The sequence below is a fragment of the Nanorana parkeri genome, unplaced genomic scaffold (assembly GCF_000935625.1).
Source record: "Nanorana parkeri isolate BGI_ZX_2015 unplaced genomic scaffold, ASM93562v1 scaffold1470, whole genome shotgun sequence".
Lineage (NCBI taxonomy): Eukaryota > Metazoa > Chordata > Amphibia > Anura > Dicroglossidae > Nanorana > Nanorana parkeri.
Window position 1 is genome coordinate 140,382 of NW_017307738.1, and position 24,766 is coordinate 165,147.

General features: G+C 39.2%; 1 protein-coding gene across 1 annotated transcript; it reads right to left on the minus strand.

The window, feature by feature from the left end:
• Window positions 1-1,179: 1,179 nt before the first annotated feature.
• On the minus strand, window positions 1,180-24,047 carry LOC108798427 (protocadherin-9-like). The gene is made up of 2 exons (XM_018570181.1): window positions 23,931-24,047; window positions 1,180-1,587 (listed from the first exon to the last, which is right to left on the minus strand). Exons 1-2 carry the CDS (start codon window positions 24,031-24,033, stop codon window positions 1,211-1,213), a joined length of 480 nt encoding a protein of 159 aa, XP_018425683.1. The 5' UTR covers window positions 24,034-24,047; the 3' UTR covers window positions 1,180-1,210.
• Window positions 24,048-24,766: the final 719 nt, after the last annotated feature.

A 24,766-nucleotide genomic window follows, 5' to 3' on the forward strand; every position in this document is an offset into this window, starting at 1 on the left:
CGTTTACATTATTGTTCTTATTTTACACCATGGTGGCTAGTCAAATGCTCATTTTTAGTGTTGAATATATATTTTTCCATTGCATGGCTAAATCCTACTTAATTTCATCATTGCAATACAACAAATTACATTCTTTGTTTGAAAACATATAATTCATATGTGTTTGTATCTGGAACTGCTGACATATATGTTAAGTTGCACTATCATATGCACTTCTTGAAGGCCTTGTGTTATACTTATTTGCTATTTTTCATATTAGCTCTTTAATACAAAAACATACAGTATATGATCATGATTACATATTGCATGGATTGTTCTTTTGATGCTGGTTTCACTTAAAAATGACAATGACCAAAAATGTCAACAGCACTATTTATTATTGTCTTCTGTTTCTGAAACTATTATTTAAAATGTTACTTGCACTACATAAAGTAGACTATCATTCATTGGCTTATAGCCTCTATGCCTTTTTAATTGTCATCAACAGATAGAAAGGTGCTTTTTGGAAAACAGTCTTCCTAAAGTGTGAAGCAATCCAGGTAAACTCACGCAAAGAAACAAATGCAGACAGAAAAGCACAACAGCCTGAGAGAACCCTTTGGTAGTTGACGTCAGGTTCCTCTCAAAAACATTGTGCTTGTTTTCTCTATGCTCTCTTACACATGGTCCAATGCCCTATACACAGAGGACAAACTTTAAATTGTGTGTTCTGTATCATATATATGATAGTAATAGTCAATATGGCTGTCCATCTGATGAAGTTTAACACAAACAGTGAACATAATATGGAAAAAGACTTTCTTTAACAAGGTTCCATTCCAATATATCTTGATTATAGACAGCTAATGAATCATTTCACAATCAGACACAATTAGAATGCTATGTTACATGCTTTTGCCTATGAATATCATCAGTGATCTGTGTTTTGTTAATCAGTCCAGTTGCTTAAATCTCTTGCAACCATTGATTGAGTGAATAGAATAGCTGTGGAAAGGCTAATACATGCAAGTAATACCAATGGTCTCTGCATATCACAATATTGGAAAGCAGACATGATAATGAAGTGCCTGATATGGAGGCAAAAGTGGCAGGCAAAGCTTTTGTCTCTTTGGTGGCCCCCTCATATTTCTGTTATATTGTAGTAACTGTAAAGTTTTGACTTGTTTGTTTGCTTGTAGTTATATGAAAGAACCCTGCTGCTTCAAATAGCTCACAGGTAAACTTCTCTTCTAGTTAAAGTGTTGACGGGAGATGGCTTATACTCCCCTGTTTGCTTAAGGGGAATATCCTCGGGATTGGCTTCTTCACTTTTACTGAATGTGGCTGCACTGAAGGTCTCATATGATCCCAACTTTTTGTTAAGTAGATTCCTGTTGCGATCGCCCATAAGTGAAACCTCTCCATTGGCTAGTTTCTCTTGGCTGTCTCGTTCGTCAACTGGCATAAACGTGGAAAGCTTTGGCTGGTTCTTCGGCTTCCTTTCAGGTGATGTACGGACTGGCATCCAGCAGGAATCAGAGTGCCCATATTCATCACAATCTCTTGTGCATTTACCAGTCAGAGCTACATCAGGCAATGGTCTTGAGTCTGAAACAAAAGAAAGCTCTTGTTAATTGCAGAATGAAACCTATTTTTACTTAAAGAAAACTAAAAGTACAATACTGTGGCTTTATTTAGGGTGACTAAACATGTTAAACTTGTTTAGATAAACTACAGGAATAAAATCTGTAATTGCCTTTAAAACTGAAATATACATATATGTGTTATACAAAAGTTACTTTTCTATATTGTTATCTTGAGCTTTAAATTTGCAAGGACTCATAAGTCCTTGCAAATTTACTGTATTATATAGAATACTTGTATTCTATGTTCACTTCAAATACTCCCATTGGGATCAAGGGAGATGTCTACCTTTTGTTTTCTCCCTAAATCTATTTGAATGTTTAAAGGGAACACAGGCTTGACTGGAATTATTCCTTAAAATATAGTAACTCTTTCATGTGAGTATTAGTTCACATCCTTTCCATCATTTTTAGCCTCTGCAGTTAAAGCGGTTTTAAAGCTTTAAACCAAACCAATAAAAAATCAGGCAAAAAACATATGCAAATTCTATTTTTCCCTAAAAAACAAACAAACAAAAAAACGTTTCTCCTGATGATTTTGTTGGCTCTATTCTTGGTACCATTGAGGGAGAAAGAGGGGACCTAATCCTGGACCCATCATCATTTTGGAATACCACACAGCTGGAGGTAGGTGTGCCATAATGTGCAAGTATGCTCTGTATACTTGCACATTAGGGCGAGAGCTCGCCCCTACCAGTGAGAGTTTACTTACTACTTAATAATTTTTGAATGACTAATGCAGAACACATATGTAGATAAGGAAAATAAGTGGAAAGTCACAAGATCCTTTTTGTATACTCGTACTAAAGCAAGAAAATCTGTGTGACAGCCATTTTTATAAGCAGATTTTATTCATAGCAAGCACCTGGTTTCTGCTAATCTGTATTTTTGACCTTCATTTTTTTTTTTACACAAAAGCATTATGAAAGGTGCACACACCAATATTAACTAAGTGAAACAAATCTTTTGGTTGTTGTGAGATAATATACAAATAGTTTGCTCATACTTTTTATTTTTAAATTAAGAGATTTGTTTTAAATATAAAAAGCTTTGATGTACCATCCCTGTAGTTTTATATATACCAGAGGAATCATAATGCCTAGCAGAGATTTCTTTCAACAACTTGATAAAATCTATGGTGTATCATTTTGAATAGAATCTAAAAAAACTGATGTCTTGCACAGTTCATATAATGATGCAATAACAAAATTGCCATCAGTAACAGCAATATAATCAAAATTGTTCAAAATCTTGGGATATAACAAGATATTTTAAAGTATTTTACATATATATAACTTCTTATTTCAGTAAATGGAGCACTACTTGGTAGGTATACAGGAAACCAACCAACTACCTGTAGGCACTTTCCTACAGATACAATCTACTGGGTTGATTTACTTAAGGCGTAGAGCTTATTCATTTTGCAAGGGGATTTTCACTTAGCTTAGAGAATATGGTGAAATTAAAAAGTATACCTATTCACCTGCAAGGAAAACTAAAAAACAGGAATTTGCACATGATTGGATGATTGCAGTCAGTACAGCTTCCCCACATTAACTAAGCTAAGCTAAGTGAAAATTCCCTTGTACAGTGAACTAATGTAGCTCTACTCTTTTAGTAAATAACCCATTATACATAATATATTAGAAGATGTAGCTTGACTTTATGGTCAGTTATTGTTTTGCAACCCTACCCCTGAGTGCAGGATTGCATGTTTGAAGTCTACATCAGTTATTTGGATGGTTATTTGGAAAAATACCAATACTGATGTGCATGTTGTAGTTATCCTATAAACAAATTAAATGTTCCTAAATAGCAATACTTACTGATATATATTTAAAGAAGAAATATTTATGTCAGATAATAATTCTACAAAGTCTTAAAGTGAACCTGTTAGCCATGTTTAACTTTTAAATGTAAAGTCTACAAGCATGCACTTCAACTAAAACTAGTTTGGGGATTACACTTTGCTATTATTATTATTATCGAATTTTTATGAACTAAACCAGATCTTCAGAATCATACCCCACCCTCTTTTGGGGTTTTTGCCTAATAAGGCCACTGTTAATGGCCCAATCTGTATTGCATAGTCTAGCAATCTAAGATGCTAGCTTTCTATATCTGACTCTGTAGCTTAATTTTCATAGATATTTAAAATTCTTTATTTGTACTCATTTTCTATTTTCTGTTGATCAACTTCTCAACAAAATCCATCTTATTATTTTTCTCTAGCTCTCAACCTATCTTAATATTTGAGAAATCCAGTCATAAGCAAGTGATATATCTATTTTAAAAAATCATCAAATAATTTGATGTTGCAAATGATCACATATTCATGTAACTTCACTTTAGCCTCAGCGTACAGCTGTGTTTTGCTAAACAGACAACTGATGATCAGAGGATGGGTACAACACCCTTCTTGTCTGCTAGAAAGGATAGCAATTTCTTAACTAGTAGATTTAACCTGCTAGAAGGCATAGAAAAGTACTGATAAGAAGCTCAGAAGACTTTGCAAACACTGTGGGGTCTATTCACTAAGCTGCCGTAGGCAGCCGAGTGACTAACTGACCCCAAGCAAAGTGAGCCAAACGCTGTTCGGCTATTCACTTCAGGCTGGCACGGCTGATTCCATTAAATCAGCCATACATCGGGTGGCTTTGTTTGGCTTCGGGTCGGCCGAACATGCTCTGCATGTTACAGAACAGATAGAAGAATGGAACATAAAGGAGGACCCTGGATGCAATGATTAAAATGAGAAGAGAAGGTTGAGTGTCAAAAGCTTTGAATGCCTATGATTGTCCCTTTTTTTCCTTGACCAGCTTTACACAGTTTAATTGAAGGACATCATTTTGAAAGTTAAAACACCTAAGAAAAAGTGATAAAGCATGGAAAGTCAACATTGATTTCCTATCATTTACTGTGGTTTGCACCGAGTTACAGTGAACCTTTCCTTTGCCAATTTCACAGGAAAAAACTGCATGTTCGGCCGACCCGAAGTGCAGAAGGAGTTCTGCTGATCCAACATCTGGATTGGCTAAGCCAAACCCCCGGCAGGCTACTCGCTGCTGTTCGGTCTATTCTCATAGATGCCGAACAGCAGTGAGTAAATAGCCGAATGCAGACGAGCGGCATTCGGCTTGGCTGCTCTGCGCGGCCCCTCTGTGGAACCGAGCAGAATAGAAAAAATTGTTTAAAAAGTAGAAAAAAAATAGAAAACGATTGTGCGGAGCTAGCAGTGACAGCTAGCTCCACCCAACTGTTTGCTTTTGGCCAGGGCGGTTCTGCTGTCGTCAATAAAAAAAAGAAAACACCCTGGGAATGCATAGCTAGATTCCTATTGGTTATTTCCCTTTTTCAATAGCCAATAGCAAACTAGCTATTTCAACCGCCCTCTGCTGCTGTCAATCACAAGAGAGAGACCTAATGAAGAATGGCTCTGATGTCAGAAGAAAAAAAAAATGAGCAGGGAAAGGTTTACTCTGCTCTATCAAGCAGAGTGAACCTTTCTGGGAGAAAGTGTTTCTCTCCCGGGCGGCCGGGAGCCTATTTGACTCCCAGAGCGTCTGGGGGAGGAATGACAGATGGCGTTCCTGGTTACCAGGTAACCAGGAATGGCATCTGTCATTACACACTGAGAACACGGAGAGGCCACTATCAGCTGGCTCCGCCTAGCTGTCAGAAGAAGGCTGTCGACCGGCCAATGGCCAGTCGCTTGGCCAGCTTTGGCTTTCACCTCGGCTCAGTCGAGCCAAAGCATATGCCTTCAGCTCGACTGAGCCTTTTGGCCGACTTCAGGAGCTATAGTGAATAGCCCGTACAGCAGCCTTTCGGTTCTACTGAACCGAAGGGGTCCTGGGGCCGAAGCATCAGCCGAAGCTATGGCTAGATCCTTTGGCAGCTTAGTGAATAGACCCCTGTGTCATGTATGCTCAGGTTAAGAAATGTTAACAAACCTGTAAATGTTAATAACAAAATAGTAAGGTTAAGTTGGTCAAAAGCCTTTTCATTTTAATCTCCCTGGCGGTATGATTATGTCAGGAATTTTGTACCAAAAGCGGTACAATTTTTTGCATGGAAATTTGTTGTTTATATTGTAGGCCTGTAATTATTAGTAAATCTTAGGAATAACTCACCTAAATCTGTCCAAACAAGAGTCTAGTAGACATCCCAGGTATGATAAAGTTTGAAACATAAAATTAAAAAAAATTATATTTATTATTATATTATAATTTCTTATAATTGTGAAAAAGTGTCAGGCAGGGCACTGGACAAAGCTCTAGGGACAAAATTGAAGTGAAATAGTTTGATACATAAGTGTAATCATAGCAGATTACATTGTATTGTGTGTATTCTTTGTACATTACAACTTTTCACTTCTGCCGCGTACAGCAGAGGACGCCGCGGGCTCGCAGGGACAAGGTAAGTGTCACTTTTCTCTGCAACCCCGAGTCTGGCTCGGGGGTTAGCGCTCCTAGCATTGAAAATTCACCCCGAGCCAGACTCGGGATTACCACCAGGGAGGTTAATAAGGAATGAACAGATATAATACCTATTTATTTTTATTAAAATTATTGTATATTGCCAGTACATTAAATATTTAAAATTTAGTGGCAATTGTATGGCTTTAGTAAGTAACAGAAGAAAGGGTATGTGTGATTAGATGATTTTCATAAAATCATGTAGCATTAAATTATTTTCTGCAATTCCATAAAAACTATTCAGTATCATGCAATTAGAATTTGAGTTCTTTAGTAATTTACCATATTGTATCCTTTTCAAAGCATTTTATCACAAAGTAATACATCATTTTAAAGTCATTTAAATGCAACATATTTTGACATTTCCTTTGAATTACATAATCTGTCACTAAAACGAACAAACATTTTATATTAGTCACATTTGCAGAGCATTTTAATCATGGAAATAAAAGTAAAGTGAATTAAAGCAACCAAATTCACCCATATAGATCTGTGGGTTCGTAAGGAGTAATTTACACTCTGTGTTGGGCAATAAAAATGTTCATTGCTGTGTCCATACGGGGAACAGACACCGCTCTCCATGCTAAATTGGTGACCAGGGACGCTGCGGCATCGACAACAGGTAGATCCAATGACAGGGATCCTTAAACACATGTAGCTTTTGAAAAAAAGAAAAATGAGTTCTTGTTTACCTTTTTCCTGCACTTAATACTAATATAATTCTTCTGTGTTGATGTGGGTTGTCCTATCTTTTTGAATTTTTGTGGGAACTACGTCATTATGACATCATGGGCTGTCTGTTTGTACCTGGATTGATGTGTATTTATACCTGCATGTTCACCTATGCATTGTGTCACTGTCGCTCTGATGAAGGATCCCTGTGCGGACCCGAAACGTTAGCACCGTATGACAGTATGTGACATTGGGTATTGAATAAACATATCAATACTTTAAAAACCCTTCAAGTGTGTGCCGGTGAATTACTTTTATTTAGATAAGTGATATTGACATTGGTGTGACACATGGGTTTTTCCTAAGATGTTCAATGGAACATGCAGGTTGCCTGCAGTGGGGAGAACAAGCCTATTCTAATGCATAGCTACAATATAAGTGAATTACATTTTGTTGTGATTCTGTGCAGGGCAAGTAATAGGTTCAACTGTTCCAACCCATTTCCTTCCCTTGGGGCTTCTACTCACCTCTCATTCCGTTTTTTGCATGTTATAATGAAGTAAAATACCTGGTGCTCTCAGGTATGGAGGAGAATGGTATTTTCTCCCCTTACTCCCAAAATGGAGCACTGGGTGTATAAGCAACCCAATAATTGTCTTATTAAGGTGTGGGAGAAAAATGTTGTTATGATTATCTGTATGCTCCAACTTATCTGATGTAGGGTCTGCACATCAGGTTTTTTTTGGCAGGCAAACAGGGCAGCAGGGGAACTAACAGCAGGGGCGCATATGCAGAAGCTGGGTCTGTTCCTTTGCCTTTCATAGTACCCCTATAAAGTAGTATTAAGCTCTCAAACTTTAATCACAAATGAATCCAAATCAAATATACGATGCCCTGCAATATATATTTTTACTCTTTTGCGCAAACACTTACAATCATCATGTTTCTGAACAGCTGCTTCCGAGTCTCTCAGCTTCCCTGAACTTCCTGTCCACTACAAGATCACAAGGGACAGAGAAGACTCCAGCAACTGTTCATCTACTAGCCTAAAGAATGGAGGAAGAATGAGATGGGGCCAGGGGGGAAGGGAGTAGCTTGATTTGCTGTGTTTGTGGAGACACACACAGCTTACTAGCACACACACAAAGGTGACTGCATAGCACTTTGCTTGAGAAAGGTGGCACTCTAAAACAGAAAGTCAAGACCAGGAGACCAGCTGATTCTGCAGGAAACTAAAACTTTTAAGCATCAAGGAGCAGCTTCCATTGTAAGTCATTTCATCAACATTAATTGCTTAAAATAATTTTCCCTTTAATATCACTTTAAGTATTTTAGTGGCCTAACTTGGCTGATAATTGGAATCTATTGAACCCTAGTATAATTCTTCACTTATATACATGTACATGTTTCTATTGAGGTGTGCAAAATAACCAGCATTACAGTGATACATTGTACTATAAGGTTATGGTTAATAAAATGTAAGCTACACAAAATACAAGTGAATGTTTTAGCATAGCGTTTTTAATTATTTGTAAAATGCACATGTAAAGTTTTCCAGTTTGCATGTTTCAGCAGCAGTGTAGCCTAACTAATCATCAATACCTCTCTTAACAATACCTTTGAATTCCACTGCAGCCCTGACTCCTGCAGTTTTTCTCAATGATGGATAACAGAAATATTGACATTTGTCAGCACATCAATTCTTAGACCACTGCCACTTGGGAGTTCTACAAAGCATGCAGAACATTTGAGAGAACACAAGTGTTCATCACAAACATATAGCTAATGTTGCTATCTTACTTCTTAAAGGCATGGGAAGAGGATAATCATTCATTTTCAATTAAAATTGATTGTTTTTTGTTTTAAATGCAATCCATATGACCTGTAATCTCTGGCTTAAAGCCATATGATGTTGTCTCTTTCTAAAACAAGGTTTAAATGTACAACTTTTAAATTTTCATCAATGATATAACTTTATGTTCAGGGGCTTAATGGCATTAATCATATTAATGCCATTGCACCCGCCCTCCCTGCTGTCAATCACTAGAGGGGACCTGATGGAGAACTGCAGGTCCCCTCTGTTGATTGACAGCAGCAGTGGGCGGGTGCAATAGCTAGTTTTCTATTGGCTATTGCAAATTGAAATAGCCAATAGGAATCTAGCTAAGCATTCCTATGTTGAATTTTTTTTATTTTTTTATTCTGACGGCTCAATGTCAGAAATTAAAAAAAAGCAGGGGAAGGTTTACTCTGCTCAATCGAGCAGAGTAAACCTTTCTTGGAGAAAGTGTTTCTCTCCTGGGTGGCTGGGAGCCGCTATCTAATAGCGGGAGACTCCCGGAGCGCCCGGGAGAGTTGGGCAGTCTGCAGATCAGTGTCCCTGGTTACCTGGTAACCAGGAACGCTGATCTCTCTGCAAGTGGCCGGAGCCAGCCGTAGGATCACGGCTGGCTCCGCCCAGCTGTCAGAAGCAGGCTGTCGGCCTTCACCTCGGCTCATTGAGCCGAGGCATATGCCTTCGGCTTGACTGAGCCGCTCGGCTCACTTCGGGAGCTGTAGGGCTATAGTGAATAGCCCATACAGCAGCCCTTCGGTTCTACTGAACCCGAAGGGGCCCTGGGGCCAAAGCCAGCCGAAGGATCAGCCCAAGCTACGGCTAGATCCTTCAGCAGCTTCGTGAATAGACCCACAGTGGTGGTCAGCCTCCCATAAATGCTTTTGTAGAATGTATGGAATGGAATTAGCATGTCAGGGAGCTTCAATATTACTAATCCACACAGCATCCAACACATCAGGACTGCAACTGACAAGGACACTGAACAAACTTGGGTACAGATGTCTTCATTCCATATTTGTAGGCTTTACATTTTTGTACGGTTGAAAAATCAAATGTATTAAATATGCTAAAAACAGCTATCAATTATTCAATATTTTGTGACATGGTCAGTGGAGTCCTCTGCATCACCATTGCAGATGACAAAGTACATGACCGCATAAACACTTCAGCCAGGCTTTCCTGTTTGATATAATTGCCTGCCATATTCAGTACATTTCATTCAGGTGCATTCACATAAAAGTAATTACAAACCATGGTAAAAGCTCTGCATTTTGGATGGCTTGATATATATAAATGCAACTGTGTAGTCATGTGATTTGTTACACACAACTGATGAACAGTGTAGAATATTATGGTTTTGTAATCCTATTATAGATATCTAAACAGGCATCACAGTAAAAATGTGTATTTTGCCAGTAAAAGTGTAGAATATAGAGTATGTAGGATAATGATTCTGGACTTTTGTCCTAAATATTTGCAAAGTACAGTGAAGGGAATCACTCAAAACTGGAGCAGACAGAATCTGGAGCAGCTGGGCATGGCAACCAAATCAGCTTCTATCTTTAATTTTGAAAGCTCAGTTGAAAATACTGAAAACAGGAGCTGATTGGTTGGTATGGGCAACTGCTTCAGATTCTGTCTGCTCCAGTTTTGATAAATTCCCCTCATTGCACCTAACTTGCATATATTGTATTGTCCCTACTACTTGTCCCCCTATTTATAAATGCATTTGAAGACAGAACTGATATAACACTCAGTAGATTTGGATGCTTCCTGTCACTGGGTAAGCATGGTGACCATTGGATCTGTTTTTCTAACATGTTGTTTGAAGGCCTAGATGAAGTCTTATTTGGGCAAGTTTTATGGAGATTTTAATAGAAATGCGGGCCACATATTAGATATACAAATACTGTATGTATGAGAACATGTTTCTGTATTGTTAGAATTTTTCCATACTACGTATGCAGTGGATAATGATTAAAACCCTTTTGATCTGTTAAATATACCACTGAAAATGTTTTGTTATATTTATTCAATAAGTGCATAAAATACATGTTGATTCTGCCAGAAATCCAGTGTTTTCCTGTGCCCTGTGCTCTCTGCAGCATTATCTCAAGCAGTCGGATCAGCCTTTGAAATTATAGTCTATCATGGGAGCAAGTTTGGAGTGGTAGCTTCTTTACAACACATGTAGGGACCATGGGGAACAAAAGTAGACACCCTTCAGAATTCAGAGATGATTTGAAGCTCTACATCTGAGTGATGCTTAAATAAGGTCCAGTATTGTTAATAGTTAGGGTACTTGAACACTGTTTGGCTATTCACTTCAGGCTGGTACGGCTGATTTCAGCCGTACATCGGCTGAAATCAGCCGTACATCAGCTTGCTTTGTGTGGCTTCGGATCAGCCGAACATGCTCAGCATGTTCGGCTGACCCGAAGTGCAGAAGGAGTTCGACTCAGCCGATCCAACATCTGGATTGTCTGAGCCGAACCTCCGGCAGGCTTCACACTGCTGTTCGGGCTATTCTGAAAGATCCCGAACAGCAGTGAGAGAATAGCCGAATGCCGCCGAGCGGCATTTGGCTCGGCTGTTCTGCTCGGTCCCTCAGAGGCACCGAGCAGAACAGAAAAAGAGTGATTCTTTAAGTTTCTTTTGGATTTCATCCTAGTTCTGTAAATCATCTGATGTAAGTCTGATTCCTAAAGTTAAACACATTTATTGTATATACCAACCTGAGAAAAGTGATAATCTCCAGTGGGAGGTTTATCTTTTCCCCTCCATTCAGCTGCCAGGGAGCATCTAGCAGCTGATAAGCGTGAGTTATGAGCTTATTCTTGAGGGGATAATAAGGTTATATTGGCAATCCAAGGAGAATTGTTCATAGGTCTAAAGGAAATTTTATATCTCTGACTTCCTCAGTTTGAGCAATAATTCTTTTTCAGAAAGGTTTAATCAATTGAAAAAATTGTTTAGAAATATAAAAAATCAATCTTTCCAGAGCAAGGTTAGATCAAAACAGCAAACTGTAACTATTCTTGACAGAGTGAGGCTAGACTTTGAGCCTACGGGCCATTTGGTGAATATCCTTTTCTTGCTCACCATCAACAAAATACTTTAAAAGAAATTTCACATCCAATCATCTGCAGTGAAAAAACAGATTTACTATGTTAAAGGCAAAATATATGATTTTTACAACTAAAATACATCTTTCCTCTGGGTTTTGAAGGCAAAATTGAAAGTGACCTTATAGCATAACAAGTGGCAAGTATTTAATGTCAGCAAAGTGAAAAAATCACCTCTGCTACTCGTAATGGAAAGGAACACCCTACTTTTAATGGAAATCTGCACCCATATATTAGTTTACTTTTAGAAAACCATTATTATTATTAAAATTAGTAGTAGTAGTAGTAGTAGTAGTAGTAGTAGTAGTAGTAGTAGTAGTAGTATTTTAGCAAAAACAAAGATTTAGCCCTTTCACTTACATGTGAATTGTTTTAAGAATTGTTTTATTGTACTTGAATAAAATAGCACACATAGGTGGAAACCTAAAGTCTGGTGCATGAAAGAAATGCTTGCTCAGCTGTTTAGATCAATAACCCATGGCTAAAGTATATAGTAAACATGGCAGTGACCTTGTTTGCTTAGCAAGGATATAAGAACATTGATACGTTGGATTTTAGGTATGATCTTTACAGTGATACACTATCATTTTACAGATGCTCCAGAAAATTGGCCATGGTAAAATTGTTGGCAATAAATACTTATATGTTTTTACATGCTTCACTACTACAAGTTAGTATATCACAAACCTGACACAATTAAGAGCTAACTTGATCTATTTTATTTAAAATAACATAGGAATTTAACATTAAAAATGTATAATGTTAACACATTTAAAATTGCTTTAGTTTTTGCTGCCTAGCTCAGTGTGCATTTCCTTTACAATATTGGCGGTCAGCCATTTCATTCTGGAAAGGGACTGTCTACAGTTTCTTTTACTGGGATTTCTGGACTGTCGACTTTGTGATGCTAAATCATTCCCCACACCTCTGGCAAAAACAACTTCAAACTAATTAGCTTTGGGGTGATTTACTGACGTGTGAAGTGATGTGAACCCAGGTTCACATTCATAGTCCAGCAATATGCATGGGAATTCAACACAGAGCTGTTACTTCACATGGTTAAACTCCTGGCAAACTAAATATACCATTGAAATATATGTATGGGTCCTGTTATGCCTAAAAAAAAGGCTTGTAATATTGTCCTGCCAGTTCTGAGATTTACAGTCTTGTCAGACAGCACAGCTGGGTTGGTGTCCTGCCTTTTATTTGCTGCAGTTAAGCAGTACCACTAGCCTCCCTTCCTCCAGCCTGTGATTGGGCAGTGAGTAAGCAGCAGCAGATACTCTATTACCTGTGCCCCCTCCTGTATATTTCAACTATGTAGTTAGCTGTTTGTTTGAAGTTTGGTTTCAGTATGCATCTGTTTCCAAAAAAATATTTAGCTTGGATTATATTATATCATGTCATATTATATTTTTTATCAGGAGCATATACTTACCTTCCCTTTCTTCCCCTGCCATTCAGTTGAATGCTGGGAGAAAAAATAAATACCCAGTACTTCAGACTATGGAGAAGCATGTGACTTTTACCATGCAACAGCGTTGGGCCATGCAGTGCTATCTCTTTGGGCCTGTACAAAAGACTTTCGGCTTGCATATATCTGTAGTCTCTCTTTTCCAGTGGCTGAACAGAATGGTTGGAAATGAAAGAAAGGTATGCATATACATCTGTAATGGTTTCTGTTTCTTGTGAAACATTCAGCATACAAAGAGGAAGCATGGGCTTGTGTAGGATAAATGACAATAAACCTTAACTACTTTTTTTACTGTAAATTATATTTTGTATCAGCTGTCAATAAATTTTAAAGAAATATAATGATCTTATTTTTTTTTCCTTGAGTGTCCCTGTGTGTGGGTAGCACCAAGCACATGTAACCTAAATGAACCACATTTATCTTTAAGTAGAATAATTAGATCTATTCAATTCTCTTTGCTGTTGATACATATTTAAAAAAATTGTGCAACTAACCTTTTCACAGTATGTCCTGGATAGTATATTCCCTTTGATACTTTAGATTGCAACATATTTGAATTGTGTCTCATGCTCAAAAATAAAATTGTACACATATACTGAATTACATTAAAAAAATGATTAATTTAATTATAATATAGATATTATTACTAATTAAAGAGGAAGAATTGTTCCACTAATTTTTCTGTTTTGTCTTCTCAGATGTACTGTATCACTCTGATTACTGTGATTGCAGATATGTAGGCAAACAGACTAAGATCCAAACCAGATCATTCTGCTTGAGTAAGTAAGTAAGGTCAAAAGAAAAGAACCTGTGTGCTCTTCAATTATCTAATCATATTCAAGGAATTAAAATAAAGGAACTTGGATGTAATAAAGTGTTTAAAGCTCCATTAACTCTCTTTCCCAACAAATCACTGGGATAATAAAAAAATCTAAAACCGCTAAAAGCCCCTTATACTTATATTTACCTAAATCTGTGGTCATGTTATGCATCAGGTACAAGGTCTTCTCTCTGCTGGACTGCAGAGTGAGAGGATCCTTCTTCAGATTCCCACGTTGCTGCCTGAATGTGGATCTAAATACTTTAAATTGGCTATCCAGAGGTGGGGTCCTCTGTCCCAGGTTCCAAAAAGATTGCATCATCTTGATGATGTTATGATGAGGAGTAGCAAGAAGACCAAGCCCTAAATACAGTGCTAGAACACAGATCTCCACTCCCAGAAGAGGCAGGTCAGAGAAAAAAGATCCTCGTCTAGAGTTTATTATTGGGGGAACACTATAATCTAAAATTACAGCAAAAAAAGATTTAGGGTGTTAATTTCACATGCTCGCAAAATGCTTGTGGTCAGACTGCCAGGAAAGCAAATAGAATTGTGGAGTACATCACTGAAAGGATCACCAACAGGGGGAAGGAGTGGTAAGAGCTTTATTTAGACCCCAATTAAGAAAACTGGGTGCAGTTCCGTAGATCTCACTTACAAAAAAATTGAAAAGCAAAGAGGCTTTTCCCTTTGCATAGGAATTTTATCTTTTTTTATGGAATTTTCTCTTATCTTAGTGAATGAGGCAAACATTCTGCTGACTACCATCACCCAATTATGTGGAAGCAAAAATATAATTTTTTAAAAATTTCCTTGCACATGATTCGGTATTCTTACCAAAGTAGATTTTGACCACGTTCACTAAGCTGAGGAAAAATTCCCTTGCAAAGTGAACACTCCATTTGCCTTCAGTAAATCAACCCCAGTGAGTCCAGAGGTTAGAAACAAAAATGGTGCAAGGTCTACGGCAGGGAAATACTAGAAACTTCTGGCCTGGAAGGCAAACACAACCAACTAGTCCTTTCATGGTAGGGACAGCTTATTGTGAATTTTTAGAAACAATGCATTCTTCCACTGCCTCATGCAGCTAAACTCATGTTTTTATGACCGTGTAAATACTGCTTTTAAGCAGAGTGCTAGCAATTGAATTGTTGAATTCTTATGGTTTCTCCTAACAATTACAGCTTTCATCTTTCTTCTCCATTCCCAACTACCTATTGCTGTTTACTGGCAGATTTATGTACCTTCTAAATGTTCAGTTACTGGCATTTATGCAGAGAGGCACCTCTGGGCACAGATTACCCATGAGTAACAGAGTGCAAGTAAGTCCAAAAAAGCAGCAATTAAAAAAAATGCATAAGAAAGATTGTTTTATACAACTTAAAGAATGACAAATACAAAGAAAAATACACATGAATGACCTAAAAGTTTACCTAATTAGAAGCTAATGATTTGTTTGGAAAGCTCAGTCAAACTGCTAGATAGTATCCAATTTGGGACTGATATAATACATTGTCTAATGTAATGGGCTTTCCTTATATCTTTGTTCACTTTGCAAATGGACTGTTGACTTAATGAATTTGGTTAGGTTGTGTTCACTTCAATTACTCAATCAAAAATTCTACAATTTGTTTAAAATATCCTTTGCTCATGATTGGGTATTGAAAGTCAACATAACATCACCATATTCACTAAGATAAGCAAAGATTCCCTTTCCTACGTGAATTCCCTACCCCATTACTAAATCAAGTCCAATCAGTTATAAATGAACATTCTCTATATTTAGTAAATCAAGCCTAATCAGGTATTAAGTGATTGAGGGCATCTTCATGCTGCCTGTGTTTGTTTAAATGCTCTGGCAGCACTTCACACCTACATTGGGTAGGTGCACCATTACTGCACATGCACAACTTTTTTTTCCATAATTCCTATTGATAAACCCATATTTTTACAGGTTTGCACATGGAAACAAACTGGGAAAACAGTGTGAACATTGATGGTGCCCATGTTATAGTAATCTATAGGAACCAGAATTAAATTGCTGTAATAATTTTAATGTAAGTAAAATTTTGATTGGTTGCATTGAGTTACTGAACATAAGCTTTGGCTCATTCTATAGGCCTGTATATGTTACTAGGGGCAACAGAAAAACTCTTTATTTGATCTGCTGAGAAGCTACTCTACCTATGGAAAGATTTGCACATTGTCAGATGTATGGTGTTGTAATGGAAGTGGTTAAGTATGATTATGACAAAATGTCTATCTCAATAGATCAATTGTAATATATATGTTAATTTGCTTTCTGCTCTTCTTTTCACTCCTTACTCAGAAACCCCCCCAGATCCGAAGTACGCACTAGAAATAGGAACCAAGATGGCGCCTCCTCTTCAGACAACACACCCAGGACGAAAGATATAAACATCTTGGCAGGAAGTTATGCATAAATGGATCTAACCAATGATAAGCTAGAATATATAAACTAAAATACTTTTCTGCAATGCTACGCTTAAATATACACGTTCGGTTGCTAAATAAAACCATGTGAAAAGCAGAAGAATAAAACAGAAGTGCCTTGCCCTGAGTGTCTCAGTGTGAAATTCTTCTATCTCCGAGAGAGAGTATACTCTATTGAATCAGGCCAGGTGGCAGATATAAGTACGTAACCTTTGATCCGATCTAAATTTGTGAGCAGGTCCAAAACAGTGTGGAGTATACCAGCGTTCTATCACAAGAACAGTGCTGTTTGCCATTTAAATTGCTCATAGCAAAATCGTGCAGTTTGCTGAAGTGAGCTCTACAAGCACACACAGAAGGAAAAGGCTTTAATGTGACCTGACCACAAAGCAGCGTATTCATTATTGGGTTGATTTACTGAAGGAGTTGAGAATCTTTACACAATACACTGTGTTACTATTTAGTTCAATTATCCAAATGTGCAGATGAAATAAGTAAACAGAATTTTGCTTTTTATATGGTTTGATAATTGCAGTGAATAGTCAGGTAATGTATTGTTTGAAAATTCTCAACTCTTTCAATAAATCAGTTTTTATCTGTTAACTTATGTGTGACTCGTTTTTCCATCATTCCGAGTGAATCTGCAGCAATGTATCACTCCCTGTATGAAATCTAGCAGAATTCATAGAAAGATTGAAAGATGTGAAATCCTTTCTAAGTAAAGCTACATTCACACTGGACAAAGATCAGATAGTCACAAGCACACATGCAATGGACTCAAAGGGGTCTATTCACAAAGCTGCCGAAGGATCTGGCCGTAGCTTCGGCCGATTCCTTCGGCTGGCTTCGGCCCCAGGACCCCTTCGGTTCAGGAGAACCGAGTGGGTGCTGTACGGGCTATTCACAATAGCCCGTACAGCTCCCGATCACGGCCGAGCAGCTCAGTCGAGCGCTGAGCCGTGCTGAAAGCCGAAGCTGGCCGAGCGGCCGGCCATTGGCCGGCCGACAGCCTGCTTCTGACAGCTGGGCGGAGCCAGCCGTGATCTTACGGCTGGCTCCGGCCACTTTCAGAGAGATCAGCGTCCCTGGTTGCTAACCAGGGACACTGATCTCCAAACATCTAACTCTCCCTGGCACCCCGGGAGTCTCCTGCTCCCGGCCGCCAAGGAGAGAAACACCGCTGTGTCTTTTTTCTTTATTCTGACACGAGCATGTCAGAATATAGAAAAAAAAAAGAAAATTCCCATTCAAAAGCATTGGGGGGCTCCCAGAGCGCCCGGGGGATTTTTTTTAATTTTTTTACAGCAGCAGAGCCGTCGGACAATAGGAAACTATTGGGTGGAGCTAGCTGTCACTGCTAGCTCCGCACAATCGTTTTCTATTTACTTTTTTCTACTTTTTTCACTCTTTTTCTGTTCTGCTCGGTGCCTCTGAGGGACCGAGCAGAACAGCCGAGCCAAATGCCGCTCGGCGGCATTCGGCTATTCTCTCACTGCTGTTCGGGATCTTTCAGAATAGCCCGAACAGCAGTGAGAAGCCTGCCGGAGGTTCGGCTCAGCCGATCCAGATGTTGGATCGGCTGAGTCGAACTCCTTCTGCACTTCCGGTCAGCCGAACATGCTGAGCATGTTCGGCTGATCCGAATCCACACGAAGCAAGCCGATGTACGGCTGATTTCAGCCGATATACTGCTGAAATCAGCCGTACCAGCCTGAAGTGAATAGCCGAACAGTGTTCTGAAATGTATTGAATCATCTTCACCATTTCTCATACACAGCCAATGTTTCAGGACCATGCAGGGTGTGTCTCAATCTCACCCCTAGGACGGGGCCCTGGGGGCCCCCCAAAAGATTTGCTGTGTATGACAAATGGTGATGATGATTCAATAAATTATAAACAGGATCTTTGATTCTTTTGTGTGTGTGTGCTGGTGACTATCTGATCTTCATTTGGAGTTCCACATGGTGCCATCCGTGTCATCACTACAAGTGCCACCAACTTGCTAGATTTTTTCACTGTATGGATTGCAGGTGACTAAATACACTATTGCATATGTTCACATTAGCTTGCCCCCTAAAATTAAGTTTTGTTTTTTTTAACTTTATTTGCATTTGCAAACTGTATACTCCATTAAGGATCCCCGCATAGCAGCAAAGTGCACTGTGCTATGGTGACCTGCAGGTCAACATGCCTGCATTTCTGCCCAGTGCACAGCACATCACACCATTACATTGTGGTGTGAATGGGGCACATAGAAAACAATTGTGGTGTATGTGCCCCAGTGGTACATATAACACAAAGAAGCAAAGGTGCATGTATTGAGCACCACTTTTAGGTTAGTGCCATTATGCAACTTTTGTTGGTCTGTCTTATCAGTGTTTATATAGTATGAAAGATAAATTATCAAGACTTCAGCTGCTGCAGGTTTGCTACCTCCTTGGGAAGAGACTATAGGATCTATTCACTAAGCTGCCGTAGGCAGCCAAGTGAACGACTGACCTTCAGGTTTGTATAGCTGATTTCAGTTGTATATCGGCTGAAATCAGCCATACATCGGGTAGCTTCGCATGGCTTTGGGTCGGCCGAACATGCTCAGCATGTTCGGCCGACCTGAAGTGCAGAAGGAGTTCCCATCAGCCGATCCAGCATCTGGATCGGCTTAGCCGAGCCTCCGGCAGGCTACTCGCTGCTGTTCGGTCTATTCTTATAGATGCGGAACAGCAGTGAGTAAATAGCCGAATGTCGCTGAGCGGCTATTCTGCTCGGTCCCTCTGTGGGAAAATAGTTTAAAAAGTAGAAAAAAAACAATAGAAAACAATTGTGCGGAGCTAGCAGTGACAGCTAGCTCTGCCCAACTATTTTCTATTGGCCGGTGGTTCTGCTGCCGTCAAAAAAAAGAAAAAAAAACATTTTCGCCATAGGAATGCATTGCTTGATTCCTACTGGCTATTTCAATTTGCAATAGTCAATAGCAAACTAGCTATTGCACCTGCCCTCTGCTGCTGTCAATCACTAGTGGGGACCTGATAAAGAACTGCAGGTCCCCTCTGCTGATTGACAGCAGCAGTGGGTGGGTGCAATAGCTAGTTTGCTATTGGCTATTGCAAATTGAAATAGCCAATAGGAATCTAGCAATGCATTCCTATGGTGAATTTTTTTTTTTCTGACGACAGCCAACAGCTCCATGTCCGAATGATTTCGGGAGCTGTACAGGCTATAGAAAATAGCCCGTACAGCAGCCCTTCGGTTCTACTGAACCAAAGGGGTCTTGGAGGCCGAGGCTAGCCGAAGGATCAGCCTAAGCTGCGGCTAGATCCTTCGGCTGCATCGTGAATAGACCCTGTCATTTAATGGTAAGCATTAGCCTGCTTTACCGGCAGGTTTATTAATTTCTATTAACACCAGAACCAAGTGAGAACTAATGATTTAGAGCTGGGTACTACAGATGCTACCATATTGGGGCATATGTATATTTGGACCTGCTAACAAGAACACATGATACATGTCTGTGATGGCAGCATTGCATTGTGCACCCATCATGATAGTAAAGGTAAAAGGGGTCATGGCTTTACAGGAAGAGAAGGTGGTAAGGTATCATTAAAATGAATGATTGCACCTTCATAACATGCCACCTGCCAAAGTAGATGTGCTGAGCACTGTAATTCTACATCAGCAACCTTTGGCTACTGTATGGGAACATCTTATAAAAGACAGTATTGAAGTGCCATGAGAAACTTCATTTTCTCTGTATGATGGGGACCTGTATGTTAAAGCTTTACTAAACATAAGGGCTATAATCACTGGATATTAGTAGATCCTGCAAATTGTTGTGGGACATTAAATGTACTGATGCAGTATTGCTAAATGTACCGGTGGCGACAGGGGCTGACTGGCAACTTTTAGCCCAGGGGGCAAGTACAACCCAGAGGCCCATGGTGCAGCAACTTGGCCCCCCTCCCGCTCTGCCTCTTCCCCGGACGCCCCTGTTTTCCACTTTTGCCATCCTTGTAAAAGTAGTGTTAATGTATTTATAGCATACAGACCGTGCTGGTTACTACTTAAACTGGCGTGTGCAGCTTATTAGCATAGCGAGGAAGCCGTCTGCGCATTTTGCATCGCTCCTGCTACGCTAATAGCGTATCACGACCATACTGTAGTGGACAAAAATCAACCATGGGAGCAGAGAATTAACTTTCAGCTGGTAATAATGATCCCAATGTGTTATATGTGCCCTAGTAGTGATCTCTTTTTCATCCAGTGTTGCATCTCATCTCTGCTGATCAGCGGTGCATTCTTTTCAGCCACTTCCTGTCTATATGCAATGCACTGCAGCAACTGCTTCATTTGCCAAGGTGGGTTTCCTAATGATGAAAGCTGTGAACAATGCCCGTGCCATACATGTAGACACAGCTGCTTGCAATGAGAGAACATATGACAGGGTGACAACAAAAAGAACAATATGAAGATAGGGAAAGAATTGTCATCCTACAACAGGAAGTACCTGAACAAGCACCACATAGCAGGATCACCAGTTGTTGTTTTAATAAAAGCTGCAGGTTAAAAAAATATTGAAAATTACTTTTGAAAAGATATTAAGATGGTAAAGCTTATATGAGATTTCAGGGATTGGGCTTACATATACTGGACTTTATTCCTTAGCAATAGACTCAGTTTCTTTAAAATTAAAATTCTGAATGCCTTGCAAAACTGTCATATCATGGAAAATATCTTTGTTGATTGCAAATATATATTGCTAATATATATTTATTTGATTACTCACATCATTATATGTGTTAGAAACATAATTATCAAGTTAATATTTCCGTAAAAAAGAAAAATGTCTGAAGCATCACGGAAAAAGAACTGCTGTAATAATCCCAGCAGCATATCTTGACATAGTAGGACACTATTAAAATTCTTAAACATGTTTGAAAGAATCAGCAACTTCTTTCTCTGCACCTCAGGCTAAACAGAGTTAAACAGCAATTGAACATATCTCAAGAAGCATCTCCTGCCCCAAGGCTTTGACTGCTGTCATTTTGAATGTGGCATTATCATGTATCATTGGGATACTGGATGCCATCTCTAAAGCAGTCTAGCTGAATAAAATCAAGCATAAATCTTCTGTTTGGGACATGCAGACTGTGATACAGTTCCTGTGCTTATTAATTGCTTGTGGACAGAAAAAACATTCTACGCACATCAGTGAACAGGAGTGTAAACTTATTCCTTTTGCTACCTAAATATTTTATTATAAATTCAATTTTACAACTGGATTTATTTAATAATGCATTTAAAAAAAAGTAGTAGCCAACATGGCATAATCTGTAAAGATATTGCCCCTTCAAGTGCTAATTTCTGGTAGGTTACAATGGAATATGCCAAATTTGTATTACAGTACTTACCATAGGTGTATTTTTACTTTTCTATTTTCTGTACAAGAATGTAGGGTTATAAGGGAACATCCTCTGACATAACTACCCTAGTGCTACAACATATGCAAAAAGTACATACAGGTTTTGATTTATTAAAAGAGTAGTGGCTGTTCACTAAGCACAGTGTATGTTCACTATGTAAAGTTAATGTTAGTGAATAAGGTGTAACTGTGTTCATGTTTAAAGTTTAGGTACAGTCAATTGTTTTTTCACTTTTAGATAGGCAGGGAAGCGTTATTATTATTATTGTTATTATGATTACTATTACAGGTACTTATATAGCGCCAACAATTTATGCAGTGCTTTACATAGTACACATTCACTTTAAGAAGCTTAAAATGTAAGGGGTCTATTCACAAAGCTGCCGAAGGATCTAGCCGTAGCTTGGGCTGATGCTTCAGCCAGCTTCGACCCCAGGACCCCATCGGGTCCCAAAGTTACGGCCCGTACGGCTCCCAAAGTTGGCCGAGGGGCTCAGTCGAGCCGAAGGCATATGCTTCAGCTCAACAGAGCCGAGGTGAAAGCCGAAGCTGGCTGAACGGCCGGCCGACAGCCTGCTACTGATGGCTGGGTGGAGCCAGCCATCATCTCACAGCTGGGCTGAGCCAGCCGTCATCTCACGGCTGGCTCCGGCCACTTAAAGAGACCGATCAGCGTCCCCTGGTTACCAGGTAACCAGGGACGTTTATCTGTCATTACACTGAGAACTCCGCTGAGTTCTCAGTGTGTAATGACACTTCAGCGTACCCTGGTTACACTGAAGTGTAACCAGTGTCCTCGAGGATGCTGGGCTCTCCCCACTTCAGCTGTGCCTACGGCTCACCCGAACACCCATGTAATAGCCCATACAGCAGCCCTTCAGTTCAACTGACCCGAAGGGCTCTGGTGGCTGAAGTGAGCTGAAGGAACAGCCAAAGGTACGGCTAGATCCTTCAGCTCCATCGTCATATATTGGGACTAGGGTTGCACAGATACCAACTACAGTACTCGGTACAAGTACAAGTACATGTACCGATACTTTTGAGCTCCAAGACTAGACTAGAGAAAAATTAAAAAAATAGGAGGCAGCTGTCATTTCTAAGGAGCACACGGGGCTCCTGGGATTTGTACATCTGTTTTAATGTATGATTTTGTTTTTATAAATATAAATAAAGGTTTGCGCAGATACCAGTTTCGCGAGTACGAGTACTGGTACTTGCCGAGTACTTACAAGTACGAGTACTGATAAATTTTTGTTTATTGTCATGTGACAGTTTTTATAAAACAATACATACTAATGATTTCCGGACATTGGTGGAGTGCCAGAGCCAGGTCCCAGCTGCAACCGCTGCAACCCTGGTAGTTCTCATGAAAATGCCAAGTATCTGCACTGGTACTCGAAAAGTATCTGTGCATCCCTAATTGGGACATATGTATTAACCAATATTTTGACCTGCTAACAAGAACACATGCTACATGTTTGTGATGGCAGGGTTGCATTGTGCACACATCATGACAGCCAAAGTAAATGGAGCCATGGCTGTACACAAAGAGAAGAATGGTAAGGTATCATTAAAATGGAAGATTGCACCTTCATAACATGCCACCTGTCAAAGTACATGTGCTGAGTACTGTAATTCTACAACAGCAATCTTTGGCTACTGTATTGGAACATCTTATAAAACACAGTATTGAAGTATGAGAAACTTCATTTTTCTCTGTATGATGGGGACTTGCATGTAAAATCTTTACTAAATGTAAGAGCTATAATCACTGGATATTAGTAGATCTTGCAAATTGTTGTGGGACATCAATGGTACTAATGCAATATTGTTAAATGTACTGCTGACACCCACACTGTAGTAGAAATAATCTACCATGGGAGCAGTGAATTGACTTTTAGACTTTTAGGCAAACATACAATTGCTGTGTATATCCATTTGGAAATATAACTGAAAGCCCCAACATCTGGTAGGTTGCCCACCCTTGGCTCAGACAATAATATTGTTTTAATGAAAATACTGCAATTCCCACCTCTGAGGCAGATTGGCAGAGTATTTGCCCATCGTTGAGTGAAGCGTCTTCCTGGAAATGTTTCACTAGAGGTGGCCTGGCTCTCATGATCTCTTAAGCCCATGGGTGGCAGCTGGGGTCTATTGTCACAGCCTGGAAAGTCAAAAATAGAGGCTTGGTCACTGACTGGTGAGAGCTGGGCAAGTGAAAGGGATGAGTTTAAACATGAACCTAACAGTGTAAACAGATGAAAGCCTAAACAAAATGTATGACTTTATTTTATTTAAGTTTTTTTCTAATCAGATATTTTTACTACTTTTTCAAATAAACAAAACAAAGACATATAAATAGAAGATACAATTTAGAATTAATGTAGAAACATATAAAGAAAAAAATAATTTTCACTCATGTATAGGGACACAGAGAATCTGCCCTTTTCATGTCAAAAAGATATATATTTTGTTCAGAGAAGGTGCGAGTAATATGGAAAAGACAGTGACTAAACTGACACAATTATGTGAGACTCCTAGGTATATGGTAGTGTGATAGAACTATAGTGCTCAAGATGAGAGAAGTGACTTTGGTGTGGACTGATAAACAAACCAGCAAGACCATATCATTGAGTGTTTATGAGTGGACCTTCTAGATTGATACCTGAGTTTTTCAAAGACAATACATAATAATCTACTTCCAGCATTCATGACTCCAAAATTGGAGGAAAATTATGGGTTCTATTCACTAAGCTGCCATAGGCAACCGAGTGAACGACCGACCTGAAGCGGAGTGAGCTGAACGCTGTTCGGCTATTCACTTCAGGCTGGTATGGCATAAATCAGCCGTACATTGGGTGGCTTTGC